This window comes from Pieris brassicae, chromosome 5, assembly GCF_905147105.1.
Source record: "Pieris brassicae chromosome 5, ilPieBrab1.1, whole genome shotgun sequence".
Classification (NCBI taxonomy): Eukaryota; Metazoa; Arthropoda; class Insecta; order Lepidoptera; family Pieridae; genus Pieris; species Pieris brassicae.
The window spans coordinates 21331788-21353083 of NC_059669.1; the positions used below are offsets into that span (position 1 = coordinate 21331788).

General features: G+C 34.9%; 2 protein-coding genes across 2 annotated transcripts in view; both read left to right on the plus strand.

The window, feature by feature from the left end:
- LOC123709563 (fibroblast growth factor receptor 3-like) overlaps positions 1-18259 on the plus strand; it is a 79095-nt gene extending 60836 nt beyond the window's left edge. The window contains exons 9-14 of the mRNA XM_045660970.1: positions 9939-10005; positions 10375-10525; positions 12320-12565; positions 13753-13957; positions 17008-17219; positions 18015-18259. Of these exons, the coding sequence (XP_045516926.1) occupies positions 9939-10005; positions 10375-10525; positions 12320-12565; positions 13753-13957; positions 17008-17219; positions 18015-18259 (1126 nt within the window). The remainder of the gene's footprint in view (positions 1-9938; positions 10006-10374; positions 10526-12319; positions 12566-13752; positions 13958-17007; positions 17220-18014) is intronic.
- A 1249-nt stretch (positions 18260-19508) lies between these two features.
- LOC123710277 (hepatitis A virus cellular receptor 1-like) lies at positions 19509-20856 on the plus strand. The gene is made up of 2 exons (XM_045662075.1): positions 19509-19640; positions 19998-20856. Coding segments are annotated over exons 1-2 (777 nt in total). The 5' UTR covers positions 19509-19639; the 3' UTR covers positions 20774-20856.
- Positions 20857-21296: the final 440 nt, after the last annotated feature.

Consider the following 21296-nt stretch of genomic DNA (forward strand, 5'->3'; position numbering starts at 1 on the left):
ATTCAAATTAAACAATTAATTCATCTTTTAATAACAAACTTCTTAATATAAATTGTATACACAATGACATAATAAATGTAATGTCCGTAACGGTGAGATAAGCCTTCGCGTGACGCAGCCATTGTCTCTGAAATTCTTCCGGGAAAAAATTGAATATTTAGAATTAATATCTTCTTTTTACTTAGCAACAGAGAAAGCGACGTATAAAAAGGTATTTTGTATGGATGTAAAGCTACCTAGTACAAGAAACAATTAGTATGTGTCCTAGTTTTTATGCAAACGTGACGATTGTATTGTCTAACTTAATTGAGATATTAGTTTAATAGTTACTACCTAGTCTGTGTTTCGACTCTCCCATTGTTCATAGACATTTTGTTTCGATTTTTAAATTTTCCTCTTTGGTCCTTGGCCTCTTTGGAAGCGGCCATGTTTTCCATGTCAATAGGGACGTATTACTCTGTTCGACTCCAATTGTTAAGAATTTTTATTTTCACTTTAAATCTGTTCTTTGGCGCTTGTTGGTTTTGTGGACTCTCCGAAGATTCGAAGTTTGTTTTTTGTAGGTCACAGATATTAAATTTTATTAAATACCACTAACGCGATTCATCAATTTTTAGTTTTACGATAAAATATTTTACTGCAGATAATATATAATGATATTTAAGCTTTCAAATAGTTTAAATATTAGATTATTAACAGTGCAAGACTATTGCATAGAATTACACAAGAGTTGAACGAAAGCGGATCTTTCATCCTTTATTTTAAACACGTATGCCGACATTTCAAATGTGTGTGTTAACCGCAAAACGTATTGTTTGTATTCACTTTCTTTTATTGATGGGAAATCAACTCACTCATATTTACATATCAGTGAAATCTTTTTAGTTTTTTAAGGTTTAGAAAACACTTAAATAATATGAGTGTATAACAATTTGGGTATAATAAAATAGACAACTTTTACTATAAAAATCGAATCAATATTATAATGAAGGATATATAACTTTGTGCCCTGTGTGTTGTGAACATACTTGAGGGTAAGTTACAATTGTGGTCAAACTTTTCTCTAGCCTCGAATCTTCGACCCCTGGCTAGAAACGTCATTAACGCTTTACAGAGACGGCTGTTCATTCAATTATCTATCAAACACCATGGCCACCACCAAATGGCCCATTGTGGCGTTAGACTCCTTATGTATTTTTTTTTTCATTCCACATTAAAAACATTCCAAACAATAATTATTATATAAAGATAAACATATCACTATTTGTGATATTAAACGTGAAAGTGAGAAACCGTTACTTATGGCTTGTGGAAACCTCATTGCGATCTTAAATTCAGTTAAATATTAGAAAAAATAAATTGCATATTGAAGCGATATTAACGGCAGGTTCCTAAACATTTTTATTTCATAAAATATACATAAGAAATGCTTGATCTGTGGTGGTGTGTCTATTCTTTGAAAAAAACACAAATAAATTACATAACACCTATCTATGACTAATTGTAAGAAGATAAATCTACATTGAATTTATTTTCGACGGCATGTTGCATTCCTCTGGTGAATGTTTATTGTTTTAAATTATGTAATTTGAAATGAAACTCTTTACGAATTTTAATTAGAATTTCTTTTAAATATCAGAAGTATAACTACTAAATAATTCTTTAAAATATATAAAGATCTTATTTCTTTATAGATTATCTAAAAATGGCCAACAATGATTAAAGATTATTAATTTTCATGTTTGTTATACGAGAATAAAATTTTCAAATACATTCGCACCCCCGGCTCGCCCATGAATATTGTAAATAAAAATATTACCGATGCAGCCGGGGCGTATTTCGCGACGCCTGCCATTCGCGAACTAGTAGAATTAATTAAATGTATATTGTTTTTATTTTTGGAAAAAATGTGGTATAAAAAGTCCCTGGACAATATGGCAGGGGAGTAGAGGGTTTATCTATTAAAAAAAAAATACATTCGCACTCAGAGTCGTCGTAATTATCTCTTGATTTAATTTTTAATTACATCAAACTCAAACTAAAAATATCTTTATTCATATAGGTAAACAAGTTATGAACGTCAGAAAAGAAGTTAAATTAATTGTAAATTTACATTTACTACCAGTTCGCAAGTCAAGGGCGTAGAGCGGGCAAGAAGAACTGGCAAAAAAAATTCCGCCACTCTTTTTAATCGCCAAGTATTGAGTCATACATATTTTATACACTGGCTGGCTGATAAGGAGCTTTTAGTTTTTATAATAATTTTATTATTTTAGAATAAGAATAATAATTTACACTTAATAGTTCTGGTTTTTTTTCATTGCCTAGAAGAGATCGCTTGGTAGCTATGAGGTTGCTCATGTTTCCCTAATAATTTATGTTATTTGGTTTTCTAAATAACTAAGTTAAATTTAAATATATTTCTACTAAAGAACTAATTTGACTAAGAAATGGTAACAAATGACATTTAATTATTTTTATAAACAAAGTCACTGTTAAGACAATTGAGAAATACTTTAAATGAGTGACATCAGAAAAAAAAATATCAAACAGAAAAACTATTTGTACGATTATTTGGAATTGCGTCTGAAGCTATGGAACACACATATGAATTCCCTAAATTATACAGTCTTGTTCTATAATGATAAAAGCCTAACCTGAAGTCACTATTATAAAATAGTTATTATAAAATAGAGTTAAGACATTTTATGCATACACATTTTTCTAAGATGAATCTTTGATACAGGCCAGGTCCTTACCAATAATTACAATACAGAGGCGACGTCTAGAGGTCGAAATGTTACACACAATCACAGTACAGTATTGATTAGATGCAGTATATAAACGCATAATTAACGGCCTTAAAAAAAGTTAATTATTAGTCAAGAAAAATCATACGAAATGTTCTCATCTGTAATGACTCTAACTCAATACAATAAAGTTCTTTTTCCCTTCGATTTCATCCGTAACTTGCATTTCGGCCAACACGTTGACAAGTTATGACTCGTTCGTGACGAACAAGTGTTTGGGCAGATGGAAACAAAAATCATTTGCACTTTCGGGGCTAAAATATAATCTGTATTACAATTTCATTGGGAAATAGTATCGTTTAATAACAGGTCCTTTAAGTTCAGTCAAAGGGCAAGTGAATGGTGGCGATCTAGATTACTGATTTGGTTGCAATACTTGAAAGTCTTGAACCTATATCTATAATAGGAGTGAAGATTACCTATGTTAATTGTGATCTCAATTCATATATCTGTAATAACAACACAGTAATGTTTTTATGACGATCAGACGGCCCTGGCTCTTGAGACTCCGACCATAGAGTTATAGTATAGGGTGCTAGATATTGTTGTGCATTATAAGAGACTAATAAGTCAGGCTAATTGCACCGTTTTAACTAGTACGTCCGTCTCACAGCGAAAATAATTTTAGAGCAGTGTTGGTCTATTGGTTGTTTAAACATGTGTCTGTGTGTATCACATCTCTGATCCCGTTTAACACTTGATAAAACGGTGAAGGAAAACATCGTGAGGAAACCGGCATGGCTTAGACACCAAAATTGGATGGCGTGTGTCTATCACAAGGAGTTCACCTTAATAGTAAATAAATATTCACCTAACAGATACAGAAATCTGAGGCCCAGACCTAAAAGGGTTGGAGCGCCACTGGTACAGGTCATTTATAAAAACTACTTTTTATAAACTATTTTATTATAATTAGTCATTGTTAATTTCATGGTGCACCACCACACACACCATGCATGGTGTAATGGTGTAACAAACATTTTGTAACTCAGAATACTTATCATTTAAAAAGAATCATGAAGAGCTTATAGCCAGTACTTTTCGTACGTTCTACGACATTTTTTGTTGTAAATTTATAGTATATAGTAGTTTGTAAAGTGAATAAATATATTATATATATTTATTCACTTTTCGTAATAATATTAAAGTTAAGCACTCTTAATTAAAATAAAAGCTTCGCTTTGAGCTTTTATGGTTTTAAATTTGGATTACATTGTTAATAATATGCTTAATTGTTCTTAATAAAACGATTTTTTTATTTCAAAACCTCGCTCTTAGCCAGCCTTGTACTATAATACCATCACAATGTGGAACCAGCTGCCCACTGAAGTATTTCCGTACCAATTCGACTTAGAATCTTTCAAGAAATAGCGTAATAATAGCGTTTTTTAAAGGACCGGCAATGGCCTCACACACAAGTATTGATCAGATACAGTATATAAATAAACGCATAATTGACGGGCTTATAAAAAGTTAATTACTGGTCAAGAAAGTTCATATGAAATGTTCTCGTCTGTAATGACTCTAATTCAATACAATAAAGTCCATTTTCCCACGATTTTAACTACATGATATGATCAGCAAATTGTTTCATTCGCTTAAAATTTCATAACTAACCCTTATTGTTTTATAATAAAGGTGAAAATGGTGTAACAAATTTCGTTAACAATTTGTAATTTTCGTGTGAACGGCTAGTAGGTAAATTGGTTACGTAATCATTACATCATGTTGCAGTCCGCACTCTCGCGCAACCTGACCTTTGACATCTTTATAGTGTTGCCGTTTTTTGCAATTATCAAAATCGTTAATGCTTATTTTGAGTTTTACTTTCTAAATTCAAATGTCAAAGTTGTTTGAAGATTAGTCTATGTTATCTGTCGGCAAAGTACGATTATACTCAATGTATTGCATATAAATATCATGCCTAATTCTTCAATTCTATAATACGTGGATAATACTGAAAATGTTTAGAACTGGTCAGTTAGAAACATTGCTAATGAAAACTTTTTAAATTTTAATTTTGGTAACGTAATGTATGTATATTGCATTCATTTGTGATTTGTATTTGTGAATTGGCGGCAAATCTAGAACTCTTGTTACACGTGAAAATGAACTTAGCGCGAGAAAATCTTCAGTCAATGATTTATTATGAATTTTGTTGTGGGCTTACTCAACAACAAAGCTATGATAAACTGCGATTAGCATTTCATAATGAAGCCCTATCTCGTGCCACTATTTACAATTAGTTTAACGAGTTAAAGCGTGGACGTAGCAATCTCAATGATGATCCGCGTGAGTCCTTTAACAGCGACTACGGAAGATAACATCAGTGCTGTGCGGCGCATGATAGAGGAAGATAAGAGAGTGACCTATCAGCAGATACGGGCAAGCCTAGGCATTGGTATGAGTCAAGTTCAAAAAATATTACGCGAACATTCAGGCGTCAGGAAGCTTTGTAACATATGGATTCCCCATACTTTAACCGACGACCAGAAACACCTTCGCATGGACTGGTGAATATTTGACTATGGCAGGTGTCGAGATAATGACTTGCCGCCATACAGTCCTGACCTGGCGGCCTGCGACTTTTATTTATTCCCATGAACTAAAGATAAAATTCGACATATTCGCTTTACGAGCCCTGAAGATGTGGTGAAAGCGTACGCCAAATGCCATAGACGAATGGGCCCACTGCTTTTCTCAGTGGTTCCATCGAATGCAGAGATGTGTAGAAAGGAACGGAGATTATTTTGAAAAACAAAAGTATTGGCCACTTTTTACATTAAGCCGTTTTTCATTTTCTTAACTTTTTCTATGTTACCTAGGTGTAATACTAAGCATTGTTATGCTTGCCCGCCATCAGGGACTCTCATCCCTGAGTGATTGACTGTGCGCCAATGTGCATTTAACATTCGCTCGAATGGTAAAGGAAACATCGTGAGAAAACTGTTAAAGAAGGCTGATCGTCTCCTTGCCCATTAGATTGCCAAATATCATCTGAGGCCCAGACTTAAGCCGTTGTAGAGCCACTGGTTTATTTATAAAACAAGGGGCAAACGGGCAGGTGGGCCTCACCGGTTAATTGATACTGCCCATGGACACTCTCAATGCTAGAGGACTCGCTTAAGAATTGGTACAGTCTTTTCTTCTTTTATCGAATTGGTTCGGAAATACTTCAGTGGGCACCTGGTCTGGTCTGGTCTGGTCCTGGTTCACATAGCGGTGCCTATCCAATTACTGAAGGCCACATTTCAATCTCCAAAATCTCTCTAATGTAATCTAGACAACTGTTCTACGGACTTGATCCAGGTCTACTCGATGTTTCATAGCCAAGACTTTGCGACTCTGTAGACAGGTATGCGTTTACCCCTAATTTTGACCATTATGGTCTGCAGTTACGGAGGATGTGGCCAAGATCTTCTCAGGCTCAGACTTTCCTCTGCTTAATGGTGTGAAGTCCTACGTTTTGCGGTTTTAGTCTAAGAAACAATCAAGATCATTTAGAAATAAATATAAACAATTTTTAAGTATTTCAACAAATAACAAACACAGCTGATCATAAACAGACGCCATCTTGTCCGTCAATGATTCCAAGTTTATGTACATTATGAAAATTGTTTAAATCCTCAACGCTGTATTTGATTTATCGGTGAAATATGATGAACACTGTTTAAAAAGCTGAGTGGCATTCCATTTTTAAAATGTATTTTTGTGCCACAGAAAAAATTATAAACACATTGTAAACTATACGATATAGAGTGAACTACTGCTATGATGGAGGTTATCATTTATTTATTACTTTTAATAGGGCGGCAACGCACTCGTGAGTCCTCTGGAGGTTATCCATGGGCGGCGGTATCACTTTATGTCAGGTGAGCTGCCTGCCCGTTTGCCCCCAGGTCTTTAAAAAAAAGTTGAAGGTCAGAAGTTATTTTAAACTGTTACTATATATTATTTTTAGTAAGATATCGTAATATTGTGTGGACTTGCTTGGAATATTTCTATCCGTGTGACCATTAGGTAATTAAGCATTCTGGTTCATAAATGAAACGCCAATAATTTCTCACTGTAATACATATTCAGATACTTTAGCATCCAGTTGCTTTTCTATTAAAGCCAGTGACGCTTCATCACTTTTAGGTCTGCTCTAGTCTGCGTAAGTCGGTAAGTAGGTGATCAGCCTCCTGTGCCTGATATATGCCGTCGATTTTTTAGGTCTAAGGCAAGCCGATTTCGTCATAATATTTTCTTTCACCGTTCGCGCGAATTTTAAAACTGTACACTCATAAGAAAGTCAAATAGTGCACAGCTGGGGCTCGAACCTACGACCTCAAGGATGTGAATCGCACGCTGGAGCCACTAGGCCAACACTGCTCTGGTCACTGCTCTGCTTTTGAAGTCAAAACAAACAGGACATACAACTTAGTTTTTAAAATACATAATATCGTTACAATTTCGAAAATATTATTCGAATTAAGATATAACATTAAATTATAAATACGCAGTAAATTTCACAGAATTTCATGTAACATAAAAATTCAGTGTTTATTTTGTTCGGTGTAAATGTAGGTAGTTATAATATAACAACCCGTTCTAAATGGCAGAGTACAAAATAAAAAGTCCAACTATTGTAACCTAATTGAGAAATTCAAGATGGCGATACCTACAAACTACTGTTTACGACTCCACGTTTGACCTGCATTGATGAAACGTGTTGATCCTCTCTCGACTAAGATAGTGATCAGAGACAAATCGTATTGCTGAAAGTAATATTTATTCCACATCTTAGAACTAACAATATAGCAAGCAAATTTTGTGAACTCTGTGTACAAATAAATAGTTCTACCTCGATATAAATTCTGTTTTTATTTGTATTGTTGGCGTGTGTGGCGCTACACTTACCAAGTTGAAATGGGCGCGCGGTACATCCAAAAGTTTAGACTCAGGTTTTTACGAGGGACCCTTTCCCTCCATTATATCCAGATTATGTACCCAACCCGTAAGTATCTTAAATAAATACACTGACAAAGCTAGGTCTCTTCTGAGGCGTACCTGGTCATAACTATACCCAGAACAAACAGGGCTGGGTACATCAACGGATACAAGGCTTACAATCCATACCTGCTTTATAAATCTCTAATGGAGTTTTGACAATTAGAAGAGCTATATCGAAAGCTCTTGGTTTGGTGTAAAAGGTTTTGGATTAAGTCTTCGATCTTAGACTTGTGGCATATATTAGGGTTAGAGGCTGTGACTTAAGGAATAGAGTTACAACTTATAATATATTGAAGTCAAAGTAAAAAATCATTTTTATATAGGTAACACAATGTACACTTATGAACGTCAATAATATCAGCAGGAGGCATGGTGAAATAGGAGCACGCTATTACATTCTCGTGGGTACAACACGCAAATACATAGTCGAAATAACTAACATCACCGCATGCACGAATTCAAGTCCGACCAGTCAACACAAGTAGCTCCTGTTCAGGAGTATGACGCATGGCCAGCCATCGGCCCCTTCGCCATATTTTAGGGAGAGAGACAATCCTACGCATGGACGCCGCCACAGGCAATGACATTTAAGCAAGCATGACGATCCTTGAAATGTGAACTTGGCTACAAAAGAAAATTATAATTCTAATTATATTGAGGATAGTAAATTATACGGACAATGAATTGGCGTTCTAGGTTGTTTCCTTTTCCTACAATAAAGTTCACAAAACACTGTACATGAATAGTATAGTTATACAGTAATTATGGCTTATAAGAAATATTATGTTGACTTAATTATCTAGAATACTAGTGAACATTTAACACTAAGGTAATGTTCATTATCAGCTTTAATGTCCTATAATGTTTTGACACTGTATTCATGTGTCCGAGATACCGCGCTTGCACTTACATTCACTACAGTAGGTTCATTACCTCAAATGGTTTAGTTCTCTTAAAGCGTCTTATTCCTGTTGTTCCAGGTCATAAATTCTTTTTTTCATTATAGAATTTGTGTAATTTTCTAACGGGTTAGTTTTGTTTTACTTATGTTTTTTTACTACACTAAGTCCATGTCGTTATGTTTTACACTAGTACTTGGTCTCCGACTGAGTGAAGGCCTCCTCCAAATCCTTCCACTTGTCTTTATTCCTCGCGACAAATTTCAATTCTGCTCCCCTATCCCTTTTATTCCATCTTTCCAAGTTTGGTGGGCGTCCTCTCTGTCTTCTTCCCACTGGGCAAATCCATGTAAGGATCTTGCCCCGATCTCCCATAACAAATGCTGGCAATATGATCGGCTCATTTCCACTTCATCTCTTTAGTTCGTTACAACGTCTTGTATGTTTGTACGGCTTCGTATTACACTGTTTTTAACTTTGTCATTAAGTTTCAATCGAAGAATCGAACGTTCCATAGCGCTTAGGCATACCATATACGTAGTAGAAAAAACAATACATTTTACAATGAAAATTAGCAATTAATAAAAGACGTCCACCGTAAAAACCGATATTTATTTAAGTGAATGTTAAGATTTAGTGTAGTTATGTTTCAAATATAATAGCTATTTTTTATTAGACACAATTCGCCAGCTTAATTATTAAAATATAGAGTGGAGCAAAAATTATTCCCGAATCTAATTCGAATCCTTTGTTTTGTCCGTTAAATATTTAACAAACGATTTAATTAACGTTAGATTAATTACAAATTAGAAGAATATTATATCTTTAACTGAATCTTCCGTTACTTAGTTTACAGAGACGAATCAAATGGTTATGTAGAAATGTAACTAAGTGCGAAGTCTGACTTCCGTATGTCAAAAGTATATTTGATTTTGACATACAGGAGTCGTACTTTAAAGACACATATCACACATTAAATATAGTCTAGACCATGGTCATTTACGCAATTAAATAATATTATTAACTAACCATAGCTAGTATAGGCTATATTTAAATTCAAACCGAGTCGTTATTTGTTTTGTAGAAATTATATTTTGTAATTGTGACAATTATATAATACATTTAGAATTTGTGTCTATCTAAAAAACCTTCGTAGTCTATTTGTAAAAGGATTATTTATGAATATTCTCCCTTATTAAGTTGTTTATAGTTAAAATTCCATTTTTGTTCTCAGAAACAATGCTAACGTGACAAGAGGCCAAATGGAAGAAAGTCCGCTATATGATCACAAAGAGTTTGAGGTACTCATATTTACAAAATCTTTCTCTCATTTATGACATCATCGTGTTCCTAGACGAGCAGTTTGTAATTAGTCAAAAATCAAAAGTTGAATAAGCAAAAACTAAATTTACAGTTCTCAAATCAATGGCGTAGAGCGCCGCCTACTGACCAGGAACTCACTGTTAAATCTCTTTTTAATCGCAAATTTTTGATTTACAATAAAATTGTAAGGATCTGCAACTGAGCAACCGAAGAACTATACGTTTCTATACTTAGAATCAAACCCAAGGCCGTCCGACCATGTGCGTTTATGTGCTTCAGTAGTGGCAGCCACTACATAGCCGATGTTATATCAGCTCCTGAGACCATCCTTAATTATATTTCATCAGCCAGGTGAAGAATGCGATGATTGGGAAGTCAGCAGATCCAGGGTCCATTTGGGTGCTTTAATCGGAAGTGGTGCATTCGGGAGGGTCCATGCTGCTCACCTGGATATGCCTGGAGGCGAAACCATCACAGTTGCCGCTAAGATGCTGACAGGTAGATTCGAAATTAGTGATTGAATTTTTTAATAAATTAAATTATTACATCTCATGTTCGCAACCCGGTTAGGTCAGTGAATATTATATAAATTTCCGTTTATATACGTTAAAAAGAAATAATTGGGACACTTTACTGGCATATTGCACGATGAACGAATGTCCGTTGCGGCGAAGTCCTGGAATGGAGGCCGAGGACCAGTCGGCGTAAGTTAGACGGCCTCCCACTAAGTGGAAAGATGACCTGATGACGGTGGAGGGAAGGACTTGGATGTAAAGCGTTGGGAAGCGGTCGTACTGGAAATTTTGGGGAAAGGCTTATGTCCAGCAGTGGACGTCAACAGGCTGAAACGATCGAAGGACGAATGTCTTCTATAGAATTCAAAACATGCCCTATATGGTTTGAAGTTTCGATTTGAGAGAGTATTCTATCACACACATTCAGTATATCCAATCTTTGTAGTATATTTACCAGGGGTGTTCTGATTTATATTACTCACATAAAACAATTGTTCATATTCTCATTGATATATATTACTGGAATTGATATTTATAGATTATTTACTATCTTGAATTGTCTATATATTATAAAAAGGGTGTTTTATAAAAAGATTGTAAATAAACACAAAACTACCGGATTACAAAACATCTTTGACAATTAGAGTTACCAAAAAATCCAGTTACAATTCGACTTAGGGTCCTTCAAGAAAAGAGCGTACAAATTCTTAAAAAGCTTGCAACGCACTCGCAAGCCACCTGGCATTGGGAGTGTCCATGGGCGGCGGTATCACTTAACATCAGATGAGCCTCCTGCCCGTTTGCCCCCTATTTTATAAAAAAAATGTAAACAATCATCACTTGAAGCCAATATGTGTTTAGTTTTGACCACACTCGTGAATTGCAATTTAATATTCTCGTTTCCTATATGTCCAAACACATAAGTACCACTTATTTACGAACTCTTCAATAAGTCAAGTTAGTACTTTTTTAATACAGCGTCGCAACGCACTACTACTGTTATGTTAGTTATAACTAAGCTATCACCACCGAACTTATCTCGAAAGGATTTAATAATTTTAAAAAAAGAAGAACTAATTATATAATAATAAATCAAACTAAAAAAAATAGAAACAAAATAAATTCGGATTTTTAAAAATAAAACTAATAATATAAAGAGATTATCTTTTGAATAACAACCTAATTAATCTACTTATTTTTAGGTTAATTACGTAGGTATATCTATGAATAGTAGATCTATTCAATGCACGATTCAATTACTTGTCTAATTAGCATACCTTTAAAAAGAAACGCCTAGTGAATTTTCAATAGCAATTATGTAAACTAGGAAATGAAAGTCTAGGACTGTGTAATTATCGTCTTCCGAGTGATTCTCTTAAGTTTTAACATGCAATTGAATAATTCGCAAATTTTTAGTAATAATTTTATCCTATAAGAATATTGTTGGCACTGTTGTAATTAAAAAATCAGTTCTATAATAATCTCTATCTCCTGTCTAAGGCACATAGCACTTCAAACACAATGGCGTTTTTATTGGACTTACTCAGTATTTCTGTATCTGATTTATGATCATTTGTCAAGTAATAGTCAAGTAGGTGATTGGCCTCCTGTGCCTGACACACGCAGTCAACTTTTTGTGTCTAAGATAAAACCGGTTTCCTCGCAATGTATTCATCACAGACAGAAAGCTCACTGGTGCACAGCCATACGCTGAACGCCAACACTGCTCGCAGAACAGTGGTTGTAAGTATCGTACCGTATACTTTCATTTTTCTAGACAGTACAGCAGGCGAAGAGATACATGACTTTCTCCGCGAGATTGCGATGTTAAAGCACGTTGGTTCACACAAACATGTTATCCGTCTCGTGGCTTGTTGTACCAGACGACCTCCACTTATTGCGCTATTGGAACATGCCCCTAGAGGAGACCTTTTGACCCTGCTGAGAGCTGCTAGAGGGAAAAGAAACATAATGAAGGAAGTAGATGTATCCAGTAGTAATGGACGGCCATCTGAAGCGGAGAGTAAGTATATCAATGTAACTACTACAGCAGAAATATATTTAACAAAATTAACACTAGAATCTGCTGATAGAATCAGTGCGATGGCGTTACTAACTGAATCTTGTTATATTAGTGGTCGTTTCGAGTTGATAGGCACAGACATACCTTTAATATAATTGATGGGTCAATCGTGCGTCTATGTTCTAGCATACACAATAGGTTAATGAAAAATTTAACTTAAAACAATGGAATACAATAGATATTTCGTTTTTTACCGTATAACTTAACATTTAAGTTAATTTAACGTTAATTTTTCAGGCTAGAAATTATAGCGCCTCTTAAAAATTGGTAGGCAAGACATCGGTGTTTCGTAATTATACCATTTTTGTAAAAGGTACATATAATTATAAAATATAATTTGTCCTGGCTACCATGACAAAGTAGGACAACTTTATTAATTATTTCTTTAAAATACACCATATCACGTCGAACGCCATCACAATTTATAAGAACTTAAAGTATAAAAATAATAAAACAGAGATTATATACTCGTACAGGTTTAGCAAGCTTACAGTAACTTTAGTATCGACTGAATAATTTTCAGTTGACCACGCAATACAAACTGCAACATTATCGTTACATTAGGTCATTTAGGGTTCTTTGAGGGTGTGCCAAAGCCAACTAATTTACTAATTAATCATTGTAATTGCTCTGGCAATTAGGAAAGCTTAGCTTACGCTTGCTACTTAGGTCTACTACTACGCAGGAATAATTACCAAATTGGCATAGTACATACTTATTCCTAACAAAACAAAAATTTGGGGTTATGGGTTAAAAACTAGAAACAATGTGGTATTTGCAGTTGGTCTACTATCTACTTAAAGTCTTGCGGGAATAAGCAACCCATGTGTTCTCCAAAAACTCGGGTTTGTGTATAGGTACAACACTTGGGAACATATGCCACGGCGAAGGCCAAGTTTATTTGCCATACCAATGGCCAGAAGCAGTCTATTTCACAGATCCCCTTTAACAAAAACGTTGCGCTAACTGAATGCTGTCTCTATGACATGGCATTATCGACATCTTTATATGTTTGCAGAGTGAGTTCATAGTAGTGATATGTGTATCTTATATGCCTATATCGTATTGGTTTAGTACTGTACGGATTGTGTATTTATTTTTTGTGAATAAATAAATAAATCTTACAGCTGAATACACTAACATAAGCGATTCGGATCCGCCGTTGGATCCGCCTGGATATTCTAAATTATACATTGACTCGGACCAGGAGACAAGCAAACACCAGTACGTAGCAGAACCAGCATTACATCTTGACAGCTCTACAATGAGAGATTATGCTCTGCAAGTAGCTTTAGGTATGCAGCACTTGGAAGCAAGAGGAATTACTCATCGGTAAGTTTTATGGATCTAACACGGAAGCCACATGTGTCTGGAAGCCTAATGCGATCGTAAATATGTGACTCCAACAGTATCACATACATTCAACCGCTAACCTTCGTCTTTAAAGTATGTTAAAAATTTAAAATATTTTATATACGAATACCTGTAAAAACCACCTAGGAGTTCAGGCACTATTCATTCGAATTTTTCGCGAATATAAGATAATTAAAATTGGTTTGCGTATAAATAGGAAATACTAGTCAAAGCTAAAATTAATTGTTGGAAGTGTAATTTTTGTAAAATTTTGTTCCCTGTAATTGTAATGTATTAACAGATAGATTAACTTATACTGTTGAGAATTATATTGCGATATAGATGATGTGGTTTTATATACTTTATAAATATAAATAATATGTTGCACTTAGTACGTAAAACAAGGAAAAGCACTCAGTTCAAATGCAGATCGTATTTATTATGTATCTAGAGATCTGCTAGTCAATAAATGGAAAGAAAATCATGACAATGAAAATATAGGCAACGCAATTGATTCAATAAAAACCAAAATTTGGCTAACAGGCTCAAACTTATATGTTTTATATATTCACGATATACTTCTCGCAAATGTTATTCAGTAAGAGCGAAAGCAAGAGAGGAAACCGGCGGAAACACCCATAAACCTAAGTACAGGAGATTGTCAAGTAAAAAGTTCTTGGATTTTTTTATGTTTTACCTTTCTTAAAGATATTCTCACATCAAATTTCCATTTATACGATTCTTTTCATGCTGCTACCTAAAGCTCAGATTTCGCACCTTCACAATTTTATTACGCCCCATTGAGAATTATATTAAACGTGAATTTATACGAAAGTCATGGTAAATGGTTGAAAAAAAATGCCAAGAGTTCCATGGTACAGTACAATAATGATAAAATACTTTTTTTAACCCTTTACATATTAATATTTCTAGTATCTTATTAATTTCTACACGTAGATCTGTATCCCTTTAAAAAGGCCTCCTACAAATCCCTGTATCTGCACTGTACCACTTTCTGCCATCAACTGCTGTTTCCTTAACTGCTTTATTCTTTATTGCCTTCCTCTTTTGGGCTTACCTTGGGTACCAGGTAATTAGTTTGTTGCTCCATTTTCCTGTACCTCTTGCCATGTTTTGTATATTAAAGGACTTAATAATTTAATTTAAAAAATATATTTATTAAATTGGCGAATATAATGGTTGTGCCAGTTCGTACGTATCTACATCAGATTCCCTATAAACGGGCCTGAATATTATGAGAGTCGAAAGTTTGAAGTACTAGTTATGTAACTTAACATTAGTTAAGTTACACAGATATATATATTTTAGTTATTGTTTATAAGCGTAAACATAATGTAAAGAATCATTGGACACTTGAGGCCAATATGAGCCCTTTAGTTTCTACCCCACTCATAAATTGTTAACATTCTCGTTTCCCATAATGTCCGATAACATCATCATCATCAAGTATCACGTAGATGTATGAACTCTTCAATAAGTCAAGTAAGTTTTTTGTTAATCCAGCGTCGCAACTACCTGTCCCACTACCCTTAATGATATCGTAGTTATAAGCTCATGTTTTAAACAACTAGCCGTTGCTACTCAGCTTCAAACAAAGTGTATCATTTTTTTTTAACATATCCATACAACCGCCACTGAACAAAAAGTTATACTCTAGAAAAGAATTTGTATAAAAAGACATACGTAATAGTGTTCTACAACTTAATAATTATGTCATTAATAGTAATGTTACTTTCTTCTTAATATATTGCAAAATTAAAATTTTTGAATTGTCATAGAAACTTTATGATAATTAATAGATAAGATTGTTTAAATTAACACAAATCATCTCTTTTAACCCAACGCCTGACGAGGACAAAGTGTAAACACACAATTTTAAAACAATTAATCTCGCTTGAACGGGTCAAGTATGCTCAAGTTATACACGCATTTCTAGACTATAATGTCAAAAAATTTAGATCAGTACATGACCAAAGACAATTGAAATAAATGTTAATTGACCTACTAATTATCTAAAATATAATTATTCATCATAAAGTATATTGATAAAGTGTTGGATGTTTATTTTCTTTTCGAGGCAAAAGCTTATTTCATTTCATATTATTATAATTTAAATAAAGGAAGACTTTTATTTAGATTCAATTACGAATTCACACTCTTTATATGAAATAGATTTATGACAAAAAGTAATTTAATGTATGATTTATAATTGTGATTTGTTTTGTGATCCTATAGTAATCTTTGTCTATGTAAACTTATTGATTGTAAATGTTGGTACACTGTCAGTACCTGTTATCGAGGACACAAATTGGTTGCAAAATTTATAACCTCTATGCTTTTTTGTCCATGTTGGCACGGCTATTTATAAATCAATTAATAACACTAACTTAGCTAAAATTAGAACCGCCTGCCTCCTAATCTACGTCTAATACTAGCAGTAGACCTGTCTCGAATACGCCTGCGAAGTTTTTTTGTTAGAAGTCTTTTATTATTATTTTCTCCTGTAAGCGACATGTATCATATTAATGAGATTAAACCTAACTCCATGCACCTTTGAACGAAGTTATTTTATATGTTTACATATATAAAGATTAAAACCTAGTAAGTATTATACGTGCCAAATTCTTTAGTTACAAAATCAAAGGCAGAATCATCTTTTTATGTTAAATTTCTCTGGACTGACACATTCTTGGACTGAATCTAACCTTATTATGAATAATATAAGAAAGTGTTTAATAACTTTGTGAGTGACGTCACTCTGTTACTGTTTTTTTATTGTTCCACTCAACACTGTTAAAATACTGAGATGTAAAAACATTAATACAACGGCTTTGCTTTTAAATGTTTCCATTAGGCCAAGAATCATAATAATTACAATTATTGTAAGCATCTAAAAAAAATTATTTATTTAAATTTGATAACTTTTATGTTTATGTTTTAAAGCACAGCGAATATTCTACCAGAGGTTGACATTTTTCCAACATTAAATGTTCATATTTTCGCTTCAGGGACTTAGCTGCTAGAAACATTCTAGTCGATGGCGCTGGTGTCCTCAAAGTGGCAGACTTTGGACTCTCCAGGTCTGGGATCTATGTCCATACAAGATCTAGACCTGTGCCGTTGCGCTGGTTGGCTCCAGAAGCAATTTTCTCATCGCAATACAGTAGTGCCACCGATGTCTGGGCATTTGCAGTTTTGTTGTGGGAAATTGCTACTTTCGGTGAGTAAATAGACCTATTCCACAAAAACAAATCGAAATGATTATTTTTGATCTGAAACACTCAACGTTTCATCAATTCTTTCTTATCAGACGATTCCTTGACAGGTATCTAAGATTTTTTTTTCTTCGTTTCTTCCTTAACATATTATGAAAGTACAGAAAGCAGTAAAAACCATTAAGGGGTTTAACCTTGGTGCCACAATACAAATAATAAAATACAATTAAAAACTACATGAGCACATTACAACTAACAGAGAGAAAAAAATCTTTTATATCTTATACATAATATAAATGAATGGAGCAAAACAATCACACCAATTCGACTCAGGGTCCTTCAAGATAAGAGCGTAGTAACTCTTTTCCAGAAGATAAACCAGTCCTTATATGGAAATTGTATTCGTTTTTACAACAAACTCCCAAGGCAAATTAGAGAAGATCGTAAACTAATCAATAAAGCTATTTTTATAAATTAGACGAATACTTAAATGATCCTAATCCTTGGGATTGATTTGCTCCAGTTCAAACAAATTGTATGACTCAACTCGGCGATTAAAAAGAGTGGCGGAAAGTTTCTTGGCAGTTCTTCTTACCCGCTTTACGCCCTTAACTTGCGAATTGATAGTAAATGTAAATTTACAATTAATTTAACTTCTTTTTGATATAAAAATATTTTGATTTTGAGTTTTAAGTCAACGCACTCGAGAGCATTCTGGCAATGAGTGTCCATGGGCGGTATCACTTAACATATTAGCCTGCTCGTTTGCCTCCTGTCCTATATTTTTTTTTCAATTTCAGGTGGTTTTCCATACGCCGAACTGAGCAACCAAGAGTTACCAGAATTTCTGACTAGAGGCGGTCGTCTTTCGAAGCCTGCTAGAGCCTCGCTACGTCTGTATCAGCTTATGGAGGAATGCTGGTCTAACGACCCAAGCTTTCGACCAACGTTTGCCCAAATTGTGAACAGACTTACAGTCCAAAATCAATTGTATGTGGATTTAGATTGTGTTTTTCCACCATTCGAAGACCTGAAGACTGAATAATTTTATTTATTAAATGTTGTATGTTAATGTGCATTTTTAATGTTATTACAAAAACGTGCTTAAAGCAAAATGTCCAAATATTGGATTGGGTAACGAAATGAAGTAACTCATCTTCCATTTGACTGTTATAACGTGACACCGACCAAAACATTAGGTATATCATCATCGTACAACAATAAATCATAAACACTTCCTAACATTTATTTCTCTTAGTAATACTAAGGCAAATCAGAAATATCTCGGGAAATGGAAATCGTGAACCTTTGTGTCTTCTCTTCCCTTCTGACCCCAGTCTGAGACTCAGGATAGCAGAGTTTGACTTCAGACACAAGTTTGTTGCGACAACTGCCCGAGAACTACAGGCATGGCCAGTGTATAGAGAATCCACTGCTATCGTTCTTATAGCAATGAATGTAATGGCATATCATTGATATGCAAAAGAAATAGGGTCGGGGTTTGCCCCCCCCCCCAGCCTTCACGGAACGTGGTCCGTTAATGATGACGATCTTGATGCTCCGATCAGAGAGAAAGCTTAAAAACAAACCATACAATATTTCGAGCCTAGGCTAGCTTTAACAAAAAAGCACGATATGCCACATTCTATCAAAGGCTTTTGCTATGTCCAAATTTACTGCCAACCCACCCTGTTGGACTCAATGGTCTTTACCTTATAAATTGCTAAACAGCTTGGTGGCCTTCTAGATATCTAAAAGCTGGCCGTTCATAATGGATTCCATTATTTTGGGGAACAAGGATGTGGCCATTGGGCGATAATTGGACTCAGAGCGATCGCGTTTTCTAGGGATTGGCTGTAAAGAAGCGGTAGCACTTCTGGACAATGCCGAGCAGCTACAGGTACCGGAAAAGGCACGTTATGACTGAGCACAGGTACACAGGACATTTGGATTGGATTTGCCATCAGCTCGCTCAACTGATGTATGTCTAAGGAATATAGGGATTTTCTGATGGCTTGTTGTCGGAATATAATTTCATACATCAAAGTATCACACCGCAATAATGTCTGTAGTTCCTTTCCTTAGCCATCCAAGTCAAGATTGATGCAAAAAGACAGCCCGGATGATCGGTCTTCGCGGCTTGGGCCAGCTAGTCGTAATCTGTGGTGGAATGCAGGGCTGACCGAAATTCCTTGGACAGCTCAGGCAAGACGCTAGAAGGCTGGAGTCGTCGAAGAGAAGCAGGGCAATGTGACTTGGGAGCTGAGTTATAAGCAATACGGAAAACTTATAAAATTGAAATAGCAATAAAAGTGACGCTCAATTAAAAACACGATATTGTTTAAGAAATTTCTTCATTATTCCGAGAACAATGAATGACCGTAAAACATGAGTGTTCTTAAACTAAATATTCGTGAACAAACAAAGTATGTATTAATTTATTTTATTAAAGCATAGATGGTGCAATAATATTTGCAATACCTGCATTAGTTTTACCATCGGACGCCGTATTCGTTTATTTCGCCGTACTCGACGTCTGTCGTTCCACAACCAATGTTTGCCTCGCACCACCACAATGTGGAACCTGCCCACTAAAGTATTTCCGAATCCATTCGACTCAGGGTCCTTAAGAGCGTACCAATTCATAAAAAGTCGGCAACTACTTCCGGCATTGAGTGTCCATGAGGTGTCACTTAACATCAGGTGAGCCTCCTGGCCGTTTGCCCCCTATTTTAAGATCTTTTGCATATTTTAAAGTAATTAATCATAAAATATTTCTACAGTGTACACCCTTAGAGTAGCAGCTTCATTTTTTATATTATTCACAATAAAAGCGGTGTCAACAAAATGGCCGGAGCCAGAGGACGACAAGTTGATATTCATTGCGAATCCGATAGAAGCTGATATGCCGGGACATTGGATGCCTTTAAGTGTTGTGAAAATTATACTTGAGGGCTCGACAAAAATGCCCTTAACTACAACTAGGAAAAAGCATAAGTTAAAATTAAAAATAGCCACTACAAGTATGACCACTACCACTGAAGCACCTTCAACTACGACAGAAGCTTGCACTTCAACCACTCCTACAACCACAACTACTCCCACAACTACAACTACTCCTACAACTACAACTATTCCCACAACTACAACCACTCCGACAACTACAACTACTCCCACAACTACAACTACTCCTACAACTACAACCACTCCCACAACTACAACCACTTCGACAACTACAACCACTCCAACAACTACAACCACTCCCACAACTACAACCACTCCCACAACTACAACCACTCCAACAACTACAACTACTCCTACAACTACAACTACTCCCACAACTACAACCACTCCCACAACTACAACCACTCCGACAACTACAACCACTCCAACAACTACAACCACTCCGACAACTACAACCACTCCGACAACTACAACCACTCCGACAACTACAACCACCCCGACAACCACAACTACGACAACAACGAAGCCGCCTCGGAGAACACCACCACGAAGAATTAAACCTGCTACTGATGCACACGAGAATTTGAATGCATAAAATCATAGTGTTGCCTGGATGACATTGCTTAGTAACGATAAGGCCGCCAGTTACAATAATTTAAATCAAATTATGAAACTAGATATAATAATATACATATACTTCTACTCTACAGATATTTTTTATTACTCTGATATTAATTGTGTAGAGAAAAGGGTTTTCTTTTTTAATAAATAGAATGAAACTACACACTAGTTCTAAAAATTTTAAAAATAAAAGTATCTGAAGGACAAGAATCAAAATTTGCTAATAAAAGTTAGTATACACACAACGTATACGTAACACATACCGAGAAAAGTATTGATTTTTGTTATAATGATCAGTTTATTGCTTATATTTTTGTTATTTTCTATTTCATTATTAATAATTAATTAGTTGGTTCATATTAATATTTGATCAAGAATCACGTACAAGCTTAGACAACTTTATTTAAAAAACAAAGAGAAACAGATTTGAAGTTTACAACCATTCAATGTATATCAGCGCCATCTATATTTTAGAATGAAAACCGCATAGACACGCA